The following is a 21059-nucleotide window of genomic DNA, read 5'->3' on the forward strand; positions in this document are numbered from 1 at the left end:
GCTTAACAAATACCAACATTATTATTATTACGCCCCCCCCCCACCCCGCCTCCAGCAGCGGGAAACTTCAGGGGGACAACCGGCTTTGGGCCAGTTGCGGCGGCCAGAGGTTGAGCCCCGGGGGGACCCTCACACCTCCCCCAAAGGCGTTCTGAGACTTGCACAACTCGCCGGGTGTGAGCTGAGTTCCTGTGCTCACCTGGGCTGTGGCAGGAGACGTGCAAGGGTACAGGGGGATGGGAAGGGTAGGAGAGCGGATCGGAGGGTTCTGCCCTGCCAACCTGCCTTCCGGTTCCTCCCAGCTGCTCCCCAGCAGAGCGCAGGTGCGGACCGTTTCCCGGTAGGGTCCAGCCAAGGTGCGAGAGCACTCCCAGGGATGCCGGGGGGATGGGGTCTAGGAAGCACTTACCATGTTGTGTTTGAGGATTCTCTGTACCACCGGGGTGAACACTTCTATAACCACCATGGACCGAGGCCGCTCTCTGCAGTGCTGCAGGAGGGAAGACATGGAGCTCAGGAGAATCCCAAGGATTTGAGGCCAGAGCAGAGCCCTAGAATTCATGGCAAATGTCCTCGGACTCCCACCGACTCTAATCCACACACTGAGAAGCTCTCCCTTAGGGGCAGAGCCCAAGCGAGAACTTGAATAACTGGGTGGTACTTGATGAACAGTTTCTCTCCACCTACCGAAGGGGGATTTCAAGCCTACCATCAACTGCACACATGAGAGGGATGGGTGTTAGAAAGGGGAATCTTCCCAGCACAGTGAAGTCAGCTCCCCAGACCGAGATCAAATCACCACCTGAAACCGGGCTGACCAAGACTGGTAAACCAAATTCCTTGGAAACCGACCAAGGAACGTTCAAAGTCTCAAAGGCGAAGTTGGGTGAGAGGAGGGGCCGAGGAGAGGGCTTAGGGGATATCAGGTTCCGCTGTCCGTTTGAGCTGTTCGTGAAAGATGGCTTGTGGACTGGCTATTTTTAACCTTCCCTTAGGAGCCCCAGGCTGCTTTAGCGGACGGCCCACGGGTGACTCCGATATAAGAGCTTCCCCTCCCAATCCCGACCCAGACTGCAAAGAATGCACACTCTGACCTGCCTGCTCTCTTACCAACTTGCTCTTCTAAATTGTGCATATCGATATGGTAGCAGAACGGCGGCGGCCACGGTGAAATGTGAATTACTGAACCGTGCTCCAGTGGGTCCTGAAAAACGTGAACCCTGACTAGTGCACCTGAATGCGTGTTTGACAGAGCATAATGCCAGGCAGCAGGAAGGATTTGGCTGGGCTTTAAAATGCAGAAATGAAAACCCTCAGTAGAAAGTGTTTTCAATCAGCTCGAATTTTTCTTTTGCACCCGGGGGAATTCCAATCCCCCAGGGGCAGAGGGAGAGAGAAGCCTCCCCTCGACCCCACGCCTCCCGACCCGACTTTCTGGGGTGGCTACCTTTACGTCTAAACTGGTCAAGCACTGACCACTGGCCCCACCCCGGCTACACGGTGAGGATTCCACACTGGGGCTATGTGTGAACGGAGTGGCCTCACGCACAGATGCTCTATTCCTGCCTGGTGGCGAGTGATTCTCTACCCCTGTGCCCGTCTATAAAGTCACCCCGGCTCCCCACCGCCACAGAGGGATGAATTGGCCTCAACAACAGCAAACGAAGCCTCTGCACGTGAGCGGATCTAAGCCCTGCTGTATCCGTCAACCTGAATCCAATAGACCGTTTCAGGGATAATGAGTTTTCAGAAACGTCAGTGAGATTTGAGATGCCGGATCTTTCTCATGGTACCTTGCAGAAAAATTCACACAGGTCTGGCGGAGGATGATTATTTTCCAGGAGAGGGGCGATCGCCTGAAAGAGAACGAAGAAACACCTCTAAGCTGGCGATCGATCCATCGTATCAATCAGTTTATTTAACGCTTACCATGCAGAGCATCGTACTAAGCACTTGGGAGAGTAATAATTATTATGGTGGTATTTGTTAAGCGGTTAATATACGCCAGACACCGCTGTCAGTGCTGGGGGAGATACGAGATAGTCGGGTTGGACACAGACCCTGGCCCACACAGGGCTTGCAATCTTAATCCCCATTTTACAGATGAGGGAACTGAGGCCCAGAGAAGTTAAGTGATTTGCCCAAGGTCGCACAGCAGACAAGTGCAGAGCCAGGATTAGAACCCAGGTCCTTCTGACTCCCAGGTCCGTCTGAAAATCTTTATAAAGAGGAAGCACTCTCATATGCCCGGGACGGTTTGAGCGGCCCTGCCCGAAAGCGGTGGGAGGACAAGTGGGACAATCATGCCCATCTTCTAATTGATGATGATGATGATGATGATGATGATGGCATTTGTTAAGCGCTTACTATGTACAAAGCACTGTTCTAAGCGCTGGGGAGGACACCAGGTGATCAGGTTGTCACCCGTGGGGCTCACAGTCTTAATGCCCATTTTCCAGATGAGGGAAGTGAGGCACAGAGAAGTGAAGCGACTTGCCCAAAGTCACACAGCTGACAAGCGGCACAGCAGGGATTTGAACCCATGACCTCTGACTCCCCAGCCCGGGCTCTTTCCACTGAGCCACGCTGCTTCTAAAATTCACTAAACACACTTAGAGAAACAGAACTGCCTAGCGGTAGGAACTCGGCCCGAGGAGACGGAGGACCTGAGTTCTAATACCAGCTCCGCCACTTGCCTGCTGTGTGACCTTGGGCAAGTCACTTCACTTCTCTGTGCCTCTGTTTCCTCATCTGTTAAACTGAAGTTTCAATACTTGCTTTCCCTCCCTCTGACTGCGAGCCCCATGTGGGCTAGGGATTATCCTGTATTTATCCCAGTGCTCAGTGGAGTGCTTGGCTACAGGGCTTAAACAAATACCACGATCATCATTATCATCATTCTGATTGTGGAACAAATATGGAACATTTCAGTGGCAATAATTAAGCTTTAAGAGCGGAAGAAAGAAAAATTTACTCAAAGATAAATAATGATAATAATGTCGGTATTTGTTAAGCACTTACTATTTGCTGAGCACTGTTCTAAGCACTGGGGGAGATACGGGGTCATCGGGTTGTCCCAAGTGAGGCTCACAGTCAATCCCCATTTTACAGATGAGGCACAGAGAAGTGAAGTGACTTGCCCACAGTCCCACAGCTGACAGGTGGCACATCCGGGATTCGAACCCCTGACCTCTGACTCCCAAGCCCGGGCTCTTTCCACCGAGCCAGGGGCCCCCAGAATAAGCCTGTGGAATGTTCTAATTCTGCGAATGATCTCATTTTCAGATGCTCTTGGGAGCACAAACCCCAGTCCTGTTTACTGGGAATCGCTGCTTTCCTTCCATTTTCTCTCTGAAACAATGCCCCCCATGATACCCGGGTTCTGAAGGGTGCTCAGCATCACCATTCTTCAAGAACAATTGTCCAACTTTCCCAGAGTTCAAATCATCCTCATTTCCCCATTGCTAGGCAACCTGATACGGTTATATACAGTAAACACATTAAGAGGTCATACCTGCTACCGTAGGCAATTCCTGCCTCCGCTGTCAGTGTTCCGCTAGCAGGAGAACAATGGAAACTCTGTACAGGTTGAGTCCTGTGGGTTTTCCCCGTGTAAAGCTTAAGATGCCCACAGGACCAAGGCAGGGGAAAAACTATCGGGGAATGAGCTCTTTTTGGAATTAAGTCTCGTAGCTCCCAAGGCCGGCTTTTCATCCCCCCTCTGCATCCCGTCCTTCTTTCCTAGTCCTAGTCTCCTGTGACTGCGAAGTAGAGGACGAACTATGAGAGGGATAAACTGAAATGAAGTTCTAACCTTTTTAAGGGGATTGACTTGCTGGGGTAAAAATGGCTCACTTTTTCCCCGTGAAAAATATTTCGTACCATCGCTTCTGAAACGTTTGCTGGAAAATCTCTAAATGATGGCACTTATTAAATGTGGGGGGCTGCGTCCGACTCGATTATCCTAGGTCTCTCCTGGTGCTTAGTACAGTGCTCGGCACAAATTAAGCATTTACCAAAGACTATTATCATTATTATAATAATAATAATAATAATGTTGGTATTTGTTAAGCGCTTACTATGTGCCGAGCACTGTTCTAAGCGCTGGGGTAGACATAGGGGAATCAGGTTGTCCCACGTGGGGCTCACAGTCTTAATCTCCATTTTACGGATGAGGGAACTGAGGCACAGAGAAGTTAAGTGACTTGCCCACAGTCACACAGCCGACAAGTGGCAGAGCTGGGATTCGAACTCATGAGCCCCGACTCCAAAGCCCGTGCTCTTTCCACTGAGCCACGCTGCTTCTCATTGCTATTGTTATGATGATGATGATTACATGCCAAGCACGGCACTCGACCCTCGAGTAGATTCAAGGAAATCAGACGGAACACAATCCCTGTTCCACACAGGGCACGCAGCGTAGGAGGGAGGGAGAACAGATACTTTACGGATGAGGGAACTGAGGCACAGAGAAGTGAAATGACTTGCCCAAGGTCACACGGCAAGCGGTGGCAGAGATGGGAATAGAACTCAGATCTCCTGACTTCCAGTCCCATGTCACTAAGTCAGTAAGTCACGCTGCACGAGAAATCATTTTTTTAACTGGGCCCAGTCCCGTCATCTTCCCGGGAACATTACTCCTTTCAGTACTAAGATTCCCTAATGAACTCAACAGGGCTAGTGTCTGCACACGGAGAGGACGTCGTTGTTCTTCAGTGATTTTTCCCCGGCTAGTGGGAGAAACAAGGGAAGAGGACCGTGGGGTGGGTATTTTTCCGGTGGGGATGGATGGTCGCTGTTGCCTGCCTCCTTTACTTCATGGGAACAGTGAGTTGGTGACGGAGAGTGGATCTGGCCAAGAGAATTCTGGATCTGGCCAAGAGAATTCTTTGCCTCTTGCTCATCTTCTCAGTTCTACAGAAAGAGGAGGGACCAAGAACCAGGCAGCATTGCCTAGTGGTCAGAGCATGGGCTTATGAGCCAGCAGGGCCTGGGTTCTAATCGCGGTTCTGCCACTTGTCTGCTGTGTGATCTTGGTCAAGTCACTTAACTTCTCTATGCCTCAGCTACCTCACCTGTACAATGGGGATTAAGGCCGTGGGCCCCGTGTGGGACAGGGACCGTATCCAACTTTACTATGTTGCATTTACCCCAGCACTTAAAACAGTGCCTGGCACTTAGTAAGCACTTAACCAAAAACAAGAAAAAAGAGCCCTTAGATGCCCCAGAAAGGCATCTTTTTCTGAGATGAGGATGGAGAACAGGGAAGTCCTAAGCACAGGAAGGTTAGGGGCTTGCTCATAAGGCTTCTACAGGGGCTCATGGCATCCAGTGCTTGGGTTTTGGCCCATAAGATCGTGTTTTAGAGTGAGCTACCATTTTAGGGTAAAGGTCTTTAAAGGATCATATCTCCCGCTCAGCGAGAGGGACATTTCAAAGCACAAAATCATCCATTCCGGAACCCAGGAGGACAATTCGGTTCTGGAGTATGAGAAAACGAATTTCAAATCCTGGAAACCAGCATCGGTTATGTTTAATAATATTAGCGAATTCATGAGAATTTCTGGAATTGTTGTTGAGAAGAGTTGGGGAAGGAGAGTCAATCTTCCCCTTAGCAAATGTGGTTTATATACTTAAAAACAAACTTTCTTTCTCTAGAGCCGATGACTTTTCTTGCCCCTCACCTATATTCCCCAAAGTAGAATCTATAAGGAGATTAATGTTGGGTGTCCATTTCTCATGAATCTTGAAGACTGGTAACCCAAATGAAGAAAAACCAAAAGATGCTCTGAAATCAGCGACTTTCAAATGGCAGTGGTGAAAAGATTGGGTCGGGGACCCCATAAATCTAAAGGGACAGCCCAGCAGATCCTGCGCTTGTTTCCTCCCTGCCGCCCCAGCCCCGGCCACCCAACCACCGGCACGATCCAAGATCCAGAGGAAAAGTTTACACTCACCACAATAATGTTTTCATGCTCTTGAGTGGTCAGGTTGGTGTTCTAAGGAATTAAAATGGAAAAGAGATAAACAGTTGAAGGACACCACGTTTGAGTCGGAAACACCCAGACCCACCACATCCTGGAAACGGTGAGAAAGGTGGGACAGGAACTAGAGGCTCAGTTCTCTTCAGGACTCAGAGCTCAATGAGGGGTGTGAGATCCGCAGAACACTCTGGAAGCCGCCCGCGCACCCTCCTGCTAACCTCAGAAGAAAGAAAAAGTAACGCTTGAGGGTTTTGTTTTTTCTCCACAGGCAGAGGTGTTCTTGCCGCTCTCTTCCATCCTCCTACCCTTTAGGAAGTCCCCACCCCTCTCCTCTCCCCAACTTCCTTTCTCAGAAGCCCTGAACATCTCCCCCCAACTTCCTTTCTCAGCCCCCCAGAGGTCCAGAACCTGAGCGCTGCCGGGGGCCACTGAGCCCCCACCCCTCACGCTTCACCTGAAGCTGCCCTCTTCCTTTCCCGGGGAATCTCACCCCGGCCCACGACGACCACTGTATGACGTCCGACTCTTTCTCGTCACCTCTGAACTCTGTGCAAGTGCAAGTTGGGGGCTTTTGTGGGCAGGTATTTTGGTCTTCACTAGTTATCTCGATATGCATCTCCTTCACATATCTGACAGTAGGGCTCGGTGTGTGGCAGGCCCTCTCACTCTCGGGGGCCCTGTTGTGCCTGGTCTGGCTCTGATGGCCATCCTGGCGGCAGAGGGAGTGGCCTCTGATGATACCAGAAGGCAGTGGGAAGGCCTTGAGGGTTAGGCGTCACATCTCCTTGGCTGCAGTCGACTCAGTACTTGGGTAAATACGGGGTTTGTTCCATCCAGTGAGGGGTTCGAAAGTTTAGGGAGGGTGGGCACTACTGACCGATGGCGTGTTTGCCTTTCTGTCTGACTTTAGGACCGACTGAAGTTTCCATTTGTTCCATATTCCCCTTTCCTGAATTTACCGCCCCGTTCTCCCCATGACTCCCGGTCCCTTCTTGGGGCTACCAGGAATCTGCCCAGCGTACCGCAAGGAAAGACAGAAGGGTCGGCGAAAGGGAAGACCTTATGATCCTAGGGACGGGATGGGCAGGGGTGGGTCGAACCGGTTCTGGGGAGTCGGGCAACCCGGCAGGATGGTTGAGGAGCTCCGGCGGACGGTCGGGACGGAGGTGCGCCAAAATGCAATCCTGCTTCTGGTTCCCAGATCCCAAGACCACCGCCGGGTGTGATAACTTCAGTGCTCGTTCTAACGTCCCTCAAAAAAGCGCTCTGCCCAGGAAAGGCATGCGAAGAAAAGGGAGGGGCAGGAGGGTGTGGGGAGACATTAGGTTGTCGACCGCTTTGGTTTGCGTTTCCGACAATCTTGCGGTCCTCGCCCCCTCTGCCGAGGCCCTGGAATCTGGAGACAGAATAGTTCTTGCTTGCTTGCTTCCTGCGTGGTTGTTTAATCTGAGTTTCTACAGCCTGTGGAGTCAAAATCAACCTGACTCTTCCCTCTCCCCGACTCCAACACGGGCTCATCTAACCGTGCCCAGACAGGATCAACATGGGCTTAGGTATGGGCAGAGCGGAAGGCAGAAGTATTTCACCTCCATGCTCTGGATGGGGCTAAGTTAGGCCACCTGGATTTGGGGGACGCGAAAGGAGAAGGAGCTGGGGGGTGATGGAGAAGGAGGTAGTCCCAGAGCTCCTTGAGGGCATGGACACTCTACCAACTCTGTTATACGGTACTTTCCCAAGCACTTAGAATAATATCCTGCACACAATAAGCACTCAATAAATTCCACTGATTGATTGCTCTATGAGGCCAACCTCCCCATCTACCCTATCGCAGTGGGACAGCTCTATCTGTGACAGTCGGGACCAACCGGAAGAGGGGCGGGGGGCTCATCGGTGAGGTTGGCCTACTCTCCTCCCCTTCGCTCGACTCTAACGCACCAGGGGGAGGGGAAGGTAGTTCTTTCTCTCTTCTGGGTCAAGGAAGCACTTTCCCAGCTCAGAGGCGAAAACTGAGCTGGACCTTTATTTTTCTAACCCAACTGGTAAAAAAAAAAGCCATGTGCTATGGAAACGGGAGCCAGTATTTCTGGTTCGATAGAGAAGAGATCTTGCCGTCAAGAGTGCAGAGCGAGGCTTTAAATCTATGGTTAGGCCTCCCCTACTCAATTATCTGGCTAATTCTGCTCTAAAAATATATCACACGTCAAGCCAAAACACACGCTTGCCAAAATACACATTCCAGATCACTGAAGTGAAAGTGAACTAAATTATCCAGATATTTCACATGTGAAGACCTAAGCCTCAGTCAGCATTTTCTGAGGACTTTTGTGCTTTTTTTTAACAAAATGGATTTAAGCAGCCTGAGACCCGCCTCATTTTTTTAAGCCAGGGCTTCAAGCCAGCAAACAATCACTAGGGTGAGTAGTAACCTCGAAAACTGGAATCACAGCAGCCCTTTCCTGAGCAAGCGGTATCCGCTCCAATTCAGTTTTTCTTTCTACTGTCCGGGCAGTGTGGGATGCGGCGATGACACCTGTTTCCTCTCTGCCTCCACCATCGTTTCCAAATTTTTGTCTTTTACTGGCCGACAGACCTTTCCAATTACCTATCCATTAACGTGTGGTTGGGGAGACATGAAAACGAAGTATGCGGATCCTTGCATCATCGCAGGGTAAATGGGAACAGCTGAGTGTTTCGCACTAAAGGAGGGAGCTTAGTCCTTACTGTTCCCTTATGAAGATTCAGCACGGCTGGGCTGGAAAATGTTCGGTTGAGCTTCTACGTGGTCGCTGACTAGGAAGGGAGTCTGTCTGATTGCTAGCTGGACGGCAGCCTTTGGTTCACCGCTCCCTCCGCTGTTGCCAGTGGGGGGATGGACATTTCAGCTACACCGGTGACGGGGAAACTCAAACCTAGGATCGCTTAATCGTTCCCTGCCAGTGAAGGAAAGGGAATTCAGATCTCCAGGCTCCCATGGAAACGTGTCCACTGCACAATTCTACTTCTCCTTTTAATTCACCAGGAGAGCTCAACGGAGGCTAAAGCGGGACTTCGGGAATAAGTCGAAACGGTGCTTCTCGCTGCCAACGCGGCCCCCCTCCCCTTCTGCCCGATCTTACCTCGGAGAGCAGTTTCGAAACAATCTCCAGAGGTGCCTGATGGATGGAATCGTCCTGGAGGGGAGAGGTCAGGGCCATGTCCACCAGCGTCCGAATCTCTTTCAAGACGACTTCCCAGCGGCTGGGGTGGCTCAGCACCTTCTTGTACTTGTAAATCTTTTTCTGGAGGGGAAGAAAATCCAAAGATGCATGAGATCCGTCTTCCCGGCAATCCTGGAAAATCCCGAGATAACAGTCTCTTGACTAAAAAGAGCTGCTTTCCCAAAAGTTGAGTCATGCTCGAGTCGCACCATTCGAACCTATCAGAAGCAAAAATAAGTCATGATATCTACATCCTCAGCACCCAGAGCCGAATTTTCTCTCGGTCATGAGGTACCGATCAATCAGTCAATCCATCAAGGTAATGCTTCCACTCGTCCGTATTAACCCATTTTTCCTGACCGTTAACCCTGAGAGATGTAGCAGGCAGATGTTCTTCACAAAGCTAGAAAATGTTAGAATTCACAAGTAACCACCGTCTGTAACCACAACATCGGGCCCTGGCTAAGAAGGGGGTCCCCGATTTTGGTCCAGGTAACCACTTTATGAAACAAGACAGGAAAAGTTATCTCACCTGTCTACAATTGCTGGATATGAATAATGACGAGTTTCAGTGCTTTCTCGGGCCTTCCCTGGTTGTTCCTAAACTATCCCCTATCACCCTCCACTTGATTCAGAAACCTTTCTGACATCACTGGCCCCAGGATAACAGCAGGGTGAAAGCAGGATCAATTCTCGACTGCTCAGCAGCAACACCACTGTGCCACCGAAGCCTGCTCTGGAGAGAGGAATGCTTAGAGACTTGCACAACTCGTTCATTACGCATTTGACTCCCCTGGGAAAACCTGACCTTTTGCTATATTAGAACTCGCAGCTCAGCGAAAGGGAGAAGATCCCGGGAACGGAGGCAAAGGACAACTTTTTCTCATCAGGTAACTGTGTCTAGATGGCCACTAAAAAACTACCCCGATCATTCAAATTAAAAAAAAAACTATATATTTCATTGAAATAGTCAATGATAGAACTCAAACAGTACGCCCTGACCTGCACGATGAAGATTTGGTCTGTGATACAAGTGAAATACGGGCACTATCAGGAATTTCTGCTCCAGCATTTTTTTTGATTCATTTCTGAGTGACTCTGATCTTGGTACTGCCTTGTTGAAAAATGTGTGTGTATGTTGGGGGTGGGGGAGGGAGGGTTGTGTGTGTTATTCCCAAAAGGAACTCCTTTTATGCAGAGTGGTGTTACCTCGGTGTCACGAAGTAACCAGAGACATTCAAATGCCTCTGGATTACGATAAAGTAAATCTCCCGAATGCAACTGCACATTAATCCGAGGATTCAGGCTGAAAGTCGGTGCCGTCATGAAAAGGGAGGTTGGGTCAACCCTTGGCAGGGGAGGGGAACTGAGCTGCATAATCCTGGGACCCAGGGCTGGGTGACTGGGGAGCATAGGGCACATGGACAGACAGGCTTCGTGCCCCTCTCCCCTCCCCAACTTTTGGCCAGCCTGCTTGGGCTCTGGAAACCCCCACCGAGAGACCCAAATCAGGGAAAAAGGAGAAAGATGATCTGAGATGCTCTCTGTCAATCCGATCACCACGAGGCATCCGGGCGGGGTCCAAGAGGCCTAAGGAACTAACTGTTGAGAAATTCATTTAAGAAAATATACACGTGTACTGAGTGAACATGAGAGGAAGTCTGTCATGGAACTGGGGGAAGAAGAGGAGTCTTGGGGTTGGGTTGAGGAAGAGAGGAAGGGGAAAGGGGGACTTTTCCCACCCACTGCCTAGCCAGATGATTTTCCAGCACATCCTGGCAGAAGCAGTCGCTTTGGAAAATCTGCTCCATCCTCAGAAGACTCAGAGACTTTTACCGGTGAATCTGAAGGTATTCAACTGAATTATTATATGGCTATTTGAGGGCAGAAAGAACTTTTCACCTCAAAATCCGGTCAAAAGAATCCCAAATGCAATTTGCTGGTACAGCTCTAGCCTGAGATGGATGGGATATTTGAATATTTGAAAATTTCACTGTAATTTTCACTGAATTACATTTGGGGAACTAAACTTTATTGTAATAGAGATACGCCCTACACCGTTACTTCAGAAGACATTTCACATCCCAGCAACCTGTGCCTTTTTTTAACGTACTGACTATCTGCTGAAGTTTAACGTCCACTCTGCTCCACGGCTCTCAGTATTTTTCCCCTCCTAACTGGATTTCTTGTTCTGAGGCTCACTACAGATTGGTATTGGTTGAAAGTCATATAAGAGGGCAATGAATTCATCTGTTCACTCACTCATTAAAGCGGCACGGCCTAGTAGAGCATGGGCCTGGGCGGCCAGGAGTACCCGTGTTCTAATCCCAGCTCTGCCACTTGTCTGTCCTGCGACCTTAGGCAAGGCAGTTAACTTCTCTGTACCTCAGTTAACTCATCTGTAAAAACGAGGATTAAGACCGTGAGCGCTATGTGGGACAAGGGCTGTGTCCAACCTGATTAGATTGTAGCTACCCCGGAGTCTGATATGGTGGCCGGCACATAGAAAGCACTTAACCAACACCACTTAAAAAAGAAAAAATAAGAACAAGACACCCATTTCTGGCTAACTTCAACTCTGGAAAATAGAATCAACATTTTCGTATTGGAGTTGCCATCTTTTTATCTCCATTCCATATCACATATAACTCAGATCAAAAGCTCTCAGAAGCGCAATGAGTCAGAGATGAGAAAACTAGAAAGAGGCAATCTGGGTGACCCCTTCTTACCCTCCGGTCTTACGCTTTGCTTGGAAATAATGCTTACGCCGCCAAGTATTGCTCTCAAATGAACTCTCACCTTCACAACAGGACTGCATTTTTAGTCATGTAGGCAAACCAGGAGCCAGCTGTATCACCCTGACAACATAGCGAGAAAGGAAGTCTGCTGTTTCACGGTAGCGGTTGGAAAACGAAAGCCAGCAAGAGGACATGGCTGACTCTTTTCTGAAGAGTAACAATAATAATAATTACCTTTGTAATATTTGTTGAGCGCTTACCACGTGCCAAACACTGTGCTAAGTCCTGGGGTAGACAGGAGATAATTAGTTCCCACCTGGAGCTCACAGTCTAGGTAGGAGGGAGACTAGGTATTGAATCCCCCTTGTGCAGATGAGGGAAGTGAGGCACGGAGAAGTTAAGCGATCTGCCCAAGGTCACACAGCGGGTAAGTGGCAGAGCCGGGATAAGAACCCAGGTAGTCTGACTCCCAGGCCCGTGCTCTTTCCACTAGGCCACGCTGCTTCCCGAGAAATCTACCCAGAGCGCCCTGCCCGAGTGAGAGGAATCTGCAGCAATCTATGCTTAAAGTCCCGCCGCCATCGATTTCACAGTTAGCAGAAGGAGGCACTCGAGCTGTAGTAGTCACACGTTAAAGATGGCTCTGGATTTCATTCCTGAAAGGGCCAGCACCCACTGCATCGGGGAGAGCTCTTGGCTTATTTTGTGACTCAAAAAGCAACTTCTCCTCTACATAGAAAGAGGAGGAAACCTAAAAGGAAACCTAAAAGGCTCTATCCTCGAGTGTTTGTGAAACTCTCCTCCTGTCGCACGGCTCTCTGGCTAGGACGGTACTTTATGTGGAGAAGTTTAATTGCATCACTGGGCACCTGGTCCAGGCAGGGCTTCTCGACTCACGGAAACCAACTGACTGATGGGTTGTTTTTCACCGCGGCTGCCCGGCCACAGTGACCACTGGAGGCTGGTCTACGCTACGGAATTCGCTGGAGAATTCAATCTCCTTTTGCCTGACATATCCAGCCAACTTCGTCAGAAGAGACGAAACCTGCACCGCTGAATAGAAATGAGCCCAGTTTCTTGCTGAGTTCCTGGACTGAATCAGCGGGAAAAGACGGAAATGAGTCAGGGCACGTTCTCGGTCGGGCTGTTACCCGCGGCCCCTTCATTCCACCCTTCATCCCTCCCCGTAACTGGAGCGGCAGAGCGAAGGCCTTCGGGATGAGGCGTTCGGACTCAGCAGCCCGCCTGCTCTCTTGCCTGGGGCAAAGACAATCCCTTGGGCTTCGATTCGGGAGTTGCCTTGAGAAACAGTGAGTTCAATTCTCCCCGGAGCCAGGGCACGTATATCCCGGGACACTGAATGGCCCCTCTGACCGAATTGAAACGCGCCGAGGAACCAGTTTTGGCTCATGGGCCAGTTTATCCTCAGACTCCCCAAGGCCAAGAGTGAGATGCGGAGGGCCTGTGAGTTCCCAGGTCCCGTATTCTTGCTACCCTGGCTCCAGCCTAAGACGCGCAAGATGTGGGACAGTCTTTCTTCTGACGACCACACAGACTAGTGCCTGTGGATTCTGAGAGTCCTTGATTATTCTCCCATTGAGCCAGGCATCAGTCTGGGGCAAGGGGAAACACTAAGCGGCGGAGACCTGGGTTCTAATCCTGGCTCCGCCACTTGTCTGCTCTGTGCCTCAGTTACCTCATTTGTAAAATGGGGACTAAGAGCGGGAGCCCCATGTGGGACAAGGACTGTGTCCAACTCGATTTGCTTGTATCCACCTCAGCGCTTAGAACAGTGCCTGGCACACAGTAATGATGATGATATTTGTTAAGCGCTTACTATGTGCCAAGCCCTGTTTTAAGCACTGGGGTAGATTCAAGGAAGTCAGGTTGTCCCACGTGGGGCTCACAGTCTTAATCCGCATTTTACAGATGAGGTAACCGAGGCCCGGAGAAGTTAAGTGACTTGCCCAAGGTCACACAGCTGATACGTGCTGGAGCCGGGATTAGAACCCACGACCTCTGACTCCCAAGCCCGGGCTCCTTGCACTAAGCCAGGCCGCTTCTCTTAACCTTAACCCTTAACAAATGCCAGTCAGTCGATCGGGGACAACAGAGGGGAGAACTGAACTGAACTGTCCAATCCTCCTTCCCGGCACACACCTCCCAGGGAGTAGAGATAAGAATAATAATGTTGGTATCCGTTAAGTGCTTACTATGTGCCGAGCACTGTTCTAAGTGCTGGGGGAGATACAGGGTCATCGGGTTGTGCCAAGCCCTGTTTTAAGCACTGGGGTAGATTCAAGGAAGTCAGGTTGTCCCACGTGAGGCTCACAGTTAATCCCCATTTTACAGATGAGGTCACTGAGGCACAGAGAAGTGAAGTGACTTGCCCACAGTCACCCAACTGACAGGTGGCGGTGCTGGGATTAGAACCCATGACCTCTGACTCCTAAGCCCGGGCTCTTCGCACCGCGCCACGCTGACGATGTGGGGTCTCTCACATACAGGACAGTCGAAACCCTAGGAGGAAGAATTCCTTCTCTCTGAGCGGATGTGCAATTTCCTGTGCTAATCACCAGGCCCCTACCCACACAAAAGCACCCGCCATAACATTTTCCGCCCTCGGTCATTCTTCAGCCACTCAATGTCAGGAAATGGCTCCCTCGGAGACCATTTCCACCCACTTCAGAGGAGTGAAAGACGCCTGAGCGTGCCCAGGATAAACAAGACGGCAATGCAAATTCCCCCGACCTGGAGGCCTAGATGCGTTGGCCCTGCCGTCTCCGGGTGGGAAACGTGGCTACCGACTGTGTTATACTGTGCCCTCCCAAGTGCTTAGGACGGTGCTCTAAGTACACGCTCCACAAATACCACCGATGGATCGATCGACTGATTGATTGAATGAGTGACCCCAGCCCCTGAGAGAAGTGGGGGAGAGGCCCGAGGCGACTGGGGACCAGGCAGCCTCCCCACAATCCAGCCCCAATTTGCTCCCTACTATCTTTGGGGAGCAGGTGTTTGGTGTTCCTGGCACAGGAAACTGCACATCCGCTTAGAGAGAAGGAATTTTTCCTCCTGGGGCTTCAACTGTCCTGTATTCAATAGTACTTATTGAGTGCTTACTGTGTGCAGAGCACTGTACTAAGCACCTGTATGTGAGAGACCCCACATCACCTCTACTCCCTGGGAGGTGTGTGCTGGGGAGGAGGATTGGACAGTCCGGTCCAACTGAACCGAAAGCCAACCGAAACCGACGCGAGAACAGCGCAGTCTCATCACAGCCACTCGCCCGTCCCCGCCCCTGCACTCATTTACCAAATCTCATCCCCTTTACCATCGTTAGGGCTGCATCCGTCTTGGGATGACCAGACGGCCCCTTTAGAGGGGACTGCCCCGCCTCTCTAGGCTTGGTCCCCAGATCCAGAGACAGTTGATGGGTCCCGGGCGTTGCTGTGAGGGAAGGTACAGCCCAGGTGTATGCGTGCATGTACCTGTTTATGTGTTTATATGTGTACACGCACTCACGTGTATGCATCAGTTGACATGCACCGCGTATTTTTCATTGACATATTCACTCCCTCGACTTCCACCTCCAGTTTTAACACTGTTTCTTCTCCTGCTTCTCTCTACCGGGGCATCATTCGCATCTGCCTGTCTTCCCCTGATAGACCGTAAGCTCCTTAATAATAACGTCGGTGTTCGTTGAGCGCTCACCATGTGCCGCGCGCTGTTCTAAGCGCTGGGGTGGATACAAGGTAATCGGGTTGTCCCACGTGGGGCTCACGGTCTTCCTCCCCCATTTTACCGACGAGGTCGCTGAGGCCCAGAGAAGCTAAGTGGCTTGCCCGAGGTCACCCAGCTGACAAGTGGCGGAACCGAGATTAGAACCCGTGACCTCTGACTCGGGCTCTTTCCACTGAGCCACGCTGCTTAAGGGAACGGGCTGGGTCTTTCGTTTTTGAAGTCTGTTCGATCACAGGTGCCTCCCCACCCCCACGCTCATACATCCCCCCCCGGGTTCCTCTCGGACAAGGCCTTCCCCGCCAGGCTTTCAGCATGGAGCTGACACTGCCCCTGGGTGCTGGGCCCCCTCAAGTGGGGTCAAGCCTGGAGCCCTGGAGAATCCAAGAGGGAGAGTGTGAGGCTGGCACTTCCCAGGATCTCCCCCAGGAGGGAAGCAAGATGATGGGAAAGCACCTCCCGCCTCCCTCCCGCCTTCCACTCTTGCTGGAAGAGAAGACCGGACCCAGGGAGACCCCCAACTCAGGGCAGTTAGCCCCGGTGCTGCCGGCAGGAATCCAAATCAGGGGCCTGACTCCGCCGCCCCTCATACCCAGGGTGGAGAGAGAAGGCGCGAGCGTGTGCGTCACTGGGGCCGCCCGGGAGCTCCCTAGGGAGGTACCCACCTGAGCCGGCCAGCCACGAGGCACCTGCCCTCTTCCCGCTCCTCCCCCCCATAACAGCCCTCTCCCCACCACCTCCGCCTCCCTCCCTTCGGCTGGCTTCACCTTCTCCGGTAACAGCGGACCCCATCCTCTAAGAGGAAGAGAACGGCTCCGGAGGCTTTCCCGGGAGCGAGAGAGGATAAAAGCGGCGAGAGAAGGAAATCCCTTGGCAACGGAAGGTGGGATGCGCTGGGGACCACCTGACCTGGCCCGGGAGTTTCCTGCTGGAGCAGATAGAAAAAGATGGCCGCCCCAACCAAACTGCCTTGTGGGGGGCGAGGGGTGGGGAGGGGGTTGCGATTTTCATTTCATACTCTCCCCAGCACCCCGTAGAGCTCCGTTCAATCAACCGATCGATCGTATTTATTGAGCGCTTACCGTGTAACTAACACTCTACTTAGCACTTGGGAGAGGAAAACAAAACAGTACAACGGACACATCCCCCGCCCACAACGAGCTCAGTCTAGAGGACCCAGTGGCCACTCAGTGACTACTATCGATGATCAATTATGCACCTAATCAAAGCCTTCAAGGAACCCTGCTTGGTATTATTACCATCCCTTCGAGGGGGAGTTTATAAAGCTCTACAAGTTCTGGACTGGAAGTCATCAGTATAGGGCTCTGGAGTGGGATCTGGTTATAACTACTTAGACTGCGAGCCCCATGCGGGACACGGACCGAGTCCTACCCGATTATTCTATTCCTAGCCCAGCACTTAGTAGAGAGCTTGGCACATAGTAAGTACTTGACAAGTACTATTATTATAGTAATAATTATTATGGTTATTATTTAGAAGAATAACAGCACCTTAATACTACCCCAGCCCCACAGATAACCTTATATTCTACTGTTTCCCCTCTCCGTAATTAACCTAAAGTCCTTCTCCCCCTGAAGACTGTAAGCTCCTGGTGGGCAGGGATCACGTCCACCGACTCTATTATATCGTACTCTCCCAAAAGCCTAGAACATCGCTCTGCCCACAGTAAGCACTCAATAAATTCCACCGATTGATAACTGTGCCCAGGGCTTTATGCTGTGATGCTGGGGCGGGGGAGGAGGTGCTAGAAAATTCACGGGAACACCTGTTCCGCCTGCAGATTCTGCATCCGGTTCCCTCCGACCCAAACGCACAACAGCTCCGCAGCAGCCGCCCAAATCCGAGACCAGCAAGGACCTTCCCTCGCGTTCTTGAGCCTCCGGGGCTTCGCTCATCATCATCAGCCTTCACGGTGCACTACAGAGGCGTCCCTTTGGCGGGCGACGGCCCCTCGCGTTCCCTTCAATCTTCCATCCCCGCTTCCTCTTGGCAAACGAGGCCGTGCTCCTGTCTCCGGTTCCCACCCCGGCTCCACGCTTCAAACTGGCAAATCCTCCGCGTCGGCCCAGCTCGGGGCCAGTGCGGTTCCAGAGTCTGCTTCTTGAGAAACTAAACACGGTTTTAAAAAATTATTTCACGCGGTGGAATTCTCCAACTCCCGCTGGACACGTCTCTAGCCAAGCTCCCCGGCCGCTGCTGGTAATCGGTGAAGAGGCTCCTTTTGCTTGTTTGAAAATCCACCCAACACGTCATTATCAGTATAGGCTTCTCTGCTGGCATCTCCCCTCCCCGGGACTTCGGAGTTCTCACCGGTATGGCTTCCCGAGTCCCGGGGCGGAGGAGAGTGGAGGTCCTCCCCCACCCCCTGGGTCCCGGGCTCTTGGGGAGCTCTGGCTCAGCTGCACCTGGACCCCCTTCTCAAGCATTTTTTCGTTTGTTTTGTTTTATTACGATATTTATTAAGTCCTCACTGTGCACAAGGCACTGTAATAAGAGATGGGGTAGATACCAGCTAATGAGACCGGACCCAGCCCCCGTCCCACAAGGGGCTCGCAAACTTAATCCCCACTTTACAGATGAGGGAACCAAAGCGGAGAGAAGTGAAGTCATTTGCTCAGGGTCGCACGGCAGACAAGTGGCGGAGCTGGGATCAGAACCCCGGTCTTTCTGACTCCCAGGTCTGGGCTCTTTCCACTAGGCCACACTGCTTCTCAGTCAGATGTACAGGTGGTTGTCAGTCAAATGCATGAGCCACAAGTCTTGGCCCAGGTTTGAGCATCTCTGTCATCCCACCTCCTGGGGCGTCCGGGGCTGGAGGAGCATTTGAGTTCAGAGCTCTTGTGTGGGTGTCAAGACGGGGTGCAGGGACACCCTTTCCCGGGGTGCTGAGAGTCTACTTTCCCCTCACTGCAAAGGGAGGCAGGGAGAGGCCTGAGTGAGAAGGGGAGACAGGGGCAGGATGTGAAGTTAGGTGCTCTATCCCCCCCCCCCAACAGGCTGGGGCGTCATTCCGAAATGGCTAACATCAGTTCAGATTGGGCCAAGGAGCCCCAGACCCACTGCTTTATTCACCATTGGTAACCAATGGGTACGGAAGCTAGGGATTTGGCAACGGGTCAAAAAGTTCAATAACCGTGAGCCTGTTTCTCTCCTTCACTGGCAACCTGGCCCCCTGGGAGCAGGAAGACCAAGCCCTCTATGCCACCTCTCCCGATGAGGATGGGGGGGAGTGGGGCGGCTGCCCGGGGCACAAGCCAGAAGGGGGCACGGTCAGGAGCCCTCAGTGACCAAAATACTAAGCTGCCATCCTGACTCGTTGGAACTGGAGTTTCAGAGCTACTTCTAGAGTCCCTCCAGAAGGGATAGAGGGAGTGAAGTGATTTGGTTACTCGACAAGGGCTGTTGCGGACGACGACGGTTAGTCCATTAGCATCCTCCCCTCTGCCCCTGACGGAGGGCCTTGAGGGAGGGGAGGGGGGAGGAGGAGGAGGAGGAGGAAGAAGAGGGGCCGGGGGGAAGGAGGAGAAGGGGAAGAGGGTGAGGGGAAAGGAGAAGCCAGGGGAGGAGGAGGAGGACGACGATGAGGAGGTGGTGATGGGTGGGGGCACATTGGGAGGTGTCTACGGCACAAGCTACTCGGGGGCAAAAAAAGTCTACCTCCACTTTGTCCCCTGGGATTCTTCTCCCTTAGACTAGAAAGACACAGAGAAACCTCGATCCTAGGGATGGCGAGGTAGAGGAAGGGGCCTGGAGATCACTGTGGGGTCCAGCTCCTTGGGAAGTCCAAGTTAGAATGGAACTCCCCTCCTGGCCCTCCAGCTTGGATCCACAAAGACCAGCATCCTGGTTTTTTTTTAATCATTTGTTAAGCACTTACTATGTGCCAGGCACTGCACTAAAGTCTGGGGTAGACACAACCTAATCAGTTTGGACCGTCAAGGGGTTGGGGAGGGGGCAGGCCTAGGTTGGGTCAACCTAGCAGAGCAAATGACATTCGGCAGTGGGTTGAGGACTAAGGCTTAGGTGAAAGGAAAGACAAAAGAAAGAGTACGGTCCTCCAGGACTTGAGACGAGAAAGGACAGCTAAGCCGTGCCCCACGCAAGTGGCTTCCCTACGCCGTGGCCGCTTGGAGGAAGAGCGGCGTTTCTGTGCCGTCTCAACTCTACCTTCTCAGGGGCGACCGCTAGCCCTCTGGACTCCTGGGTGTCTGTTTGAATTGGAGCCACAGGGAAGACCCACCCGAGGTTCCTCAGCGGTGAATAAATGAGGGATCTGACTTGAGCCCAGCACTGGAGGGAGGAGGCTCTAAGTCAACAGGCCTAACCTGCAAAGCTGCCCATTCGGAAGATGGAGAGAGAAGTGGCTCAAGCTTCACAGTCGGAGCAGGCGGTGTTGCTAACTAGACCGGTTCTCGCCTGAGCCGCGCAAAAGCCGATCAGAAGGGAGCCGTCCTCATAGTGATTCGGTTTTGCCCATTCAGAAGTCGGCCAAATTTAGTCTCTTTCTCCCCGCTAGAAATACCAAAAGGTTTTTTTGTTTTAAGTTGACCCACTATAATCGGTTCTACGCCACCCAACCCCCGTAACGGGTTTCATAACTGACTTCGGTGCCAAGAGCATCATCGGTGATGTCAGAGAGAGCAACTTGCCTCACCTGGGGAACGGTGCCAGGGTCTCAAAAGCACAGACGCTGCGGCAGAGGGCTTTTGGGGAAGTCCCCAGGGCAAGACACCTCCTTCCCGGGGTTGCACATGCTCTGGAAAGGGCAACCGAGGCCCAGGCCACGGAGAGCAAATCAGAAAACATCATCCACCAGCCAGTTGAGTCCCCCATTCTTCGTTCAAGTCCGAAAGACAATGGACTCATCCTCCATCTCTCTAACCATCAGCGTTCAATCGTAGGTATTAACCACTTTCTGCGTGCAGAGGACAGTACTAAGTGCTTGAGAGAGTACAATAGAACAATATATAACAGACACAGTCCCTGGCCACAAGGAGCTTGGAGTCTAGAGGGGACTCCAGACTGCTCTCTTCTTTCTCGCGGTGCTCCTTCTCTGTCCTGCTACCTGCCCCCTCCTATGTCACTCTACTCCTCTGAGCCCCTCCACCTCTGCCTTTCATCTCCGTTCCCTGACTCTCCATTCTGCCTCCTTCTTTTCATTCAATCGTATTTATTGAGCACCGTACTGTGCTCTTGGAAGAGTACAATACAACAGACACATTCCCTGCCCACAGCGAGCTTCTCATGCCTCTCTCCTTTCGCCTTCTTGTACTTTTTCCTCTTCGGCTGCAGGGTCCCCGTCCACCAAGTCCGTGCCCATTCCCGTCCTGTGTCCGTCCCCCTGCCCCCTCCAAGCCCCCAACCTTCTCTCCGTCATT

General features: G+C 51.9%; 1 protein-coding gene across 1 annotated transcript in view; it reads right to left on the reverse strand.

The window, feature by feature from the left end:
• LOC100076614 (c-Maf inducing protein) overlaps positions 1–21059 on the reverse strand; it is a 235603-nt gene that overhangs the window by 45604 nt on the left and 168940 nt on the right. The window contains 4 exon segments of the mRNA XM_029074875.1: positions 410–490; positions 1794–1856; positions 5958–5999; positions 9101–9262. Coding sequence (XP_028930708.1) covers positions 410–490; positions 1794–1856; positions 5958–5999; positions 9101–9262 — 348 coding nt within the window.

This window comes from Ornithorhynchus anatinus, chromosome 11 (assembly GCF_004115215.2).
Source record: "Ornithorhynchus anatinus isolate Pmale09 chromosome 11, mOrnAna1.pri.v4, whole genome shotgun sequence".
NCBI lineage: Eukaryota > Metazoa > Chordata > Mammalia > Monotremata > Ornithorhynchidae > Ornithorhynchus > Ornithorhynchus anatinus.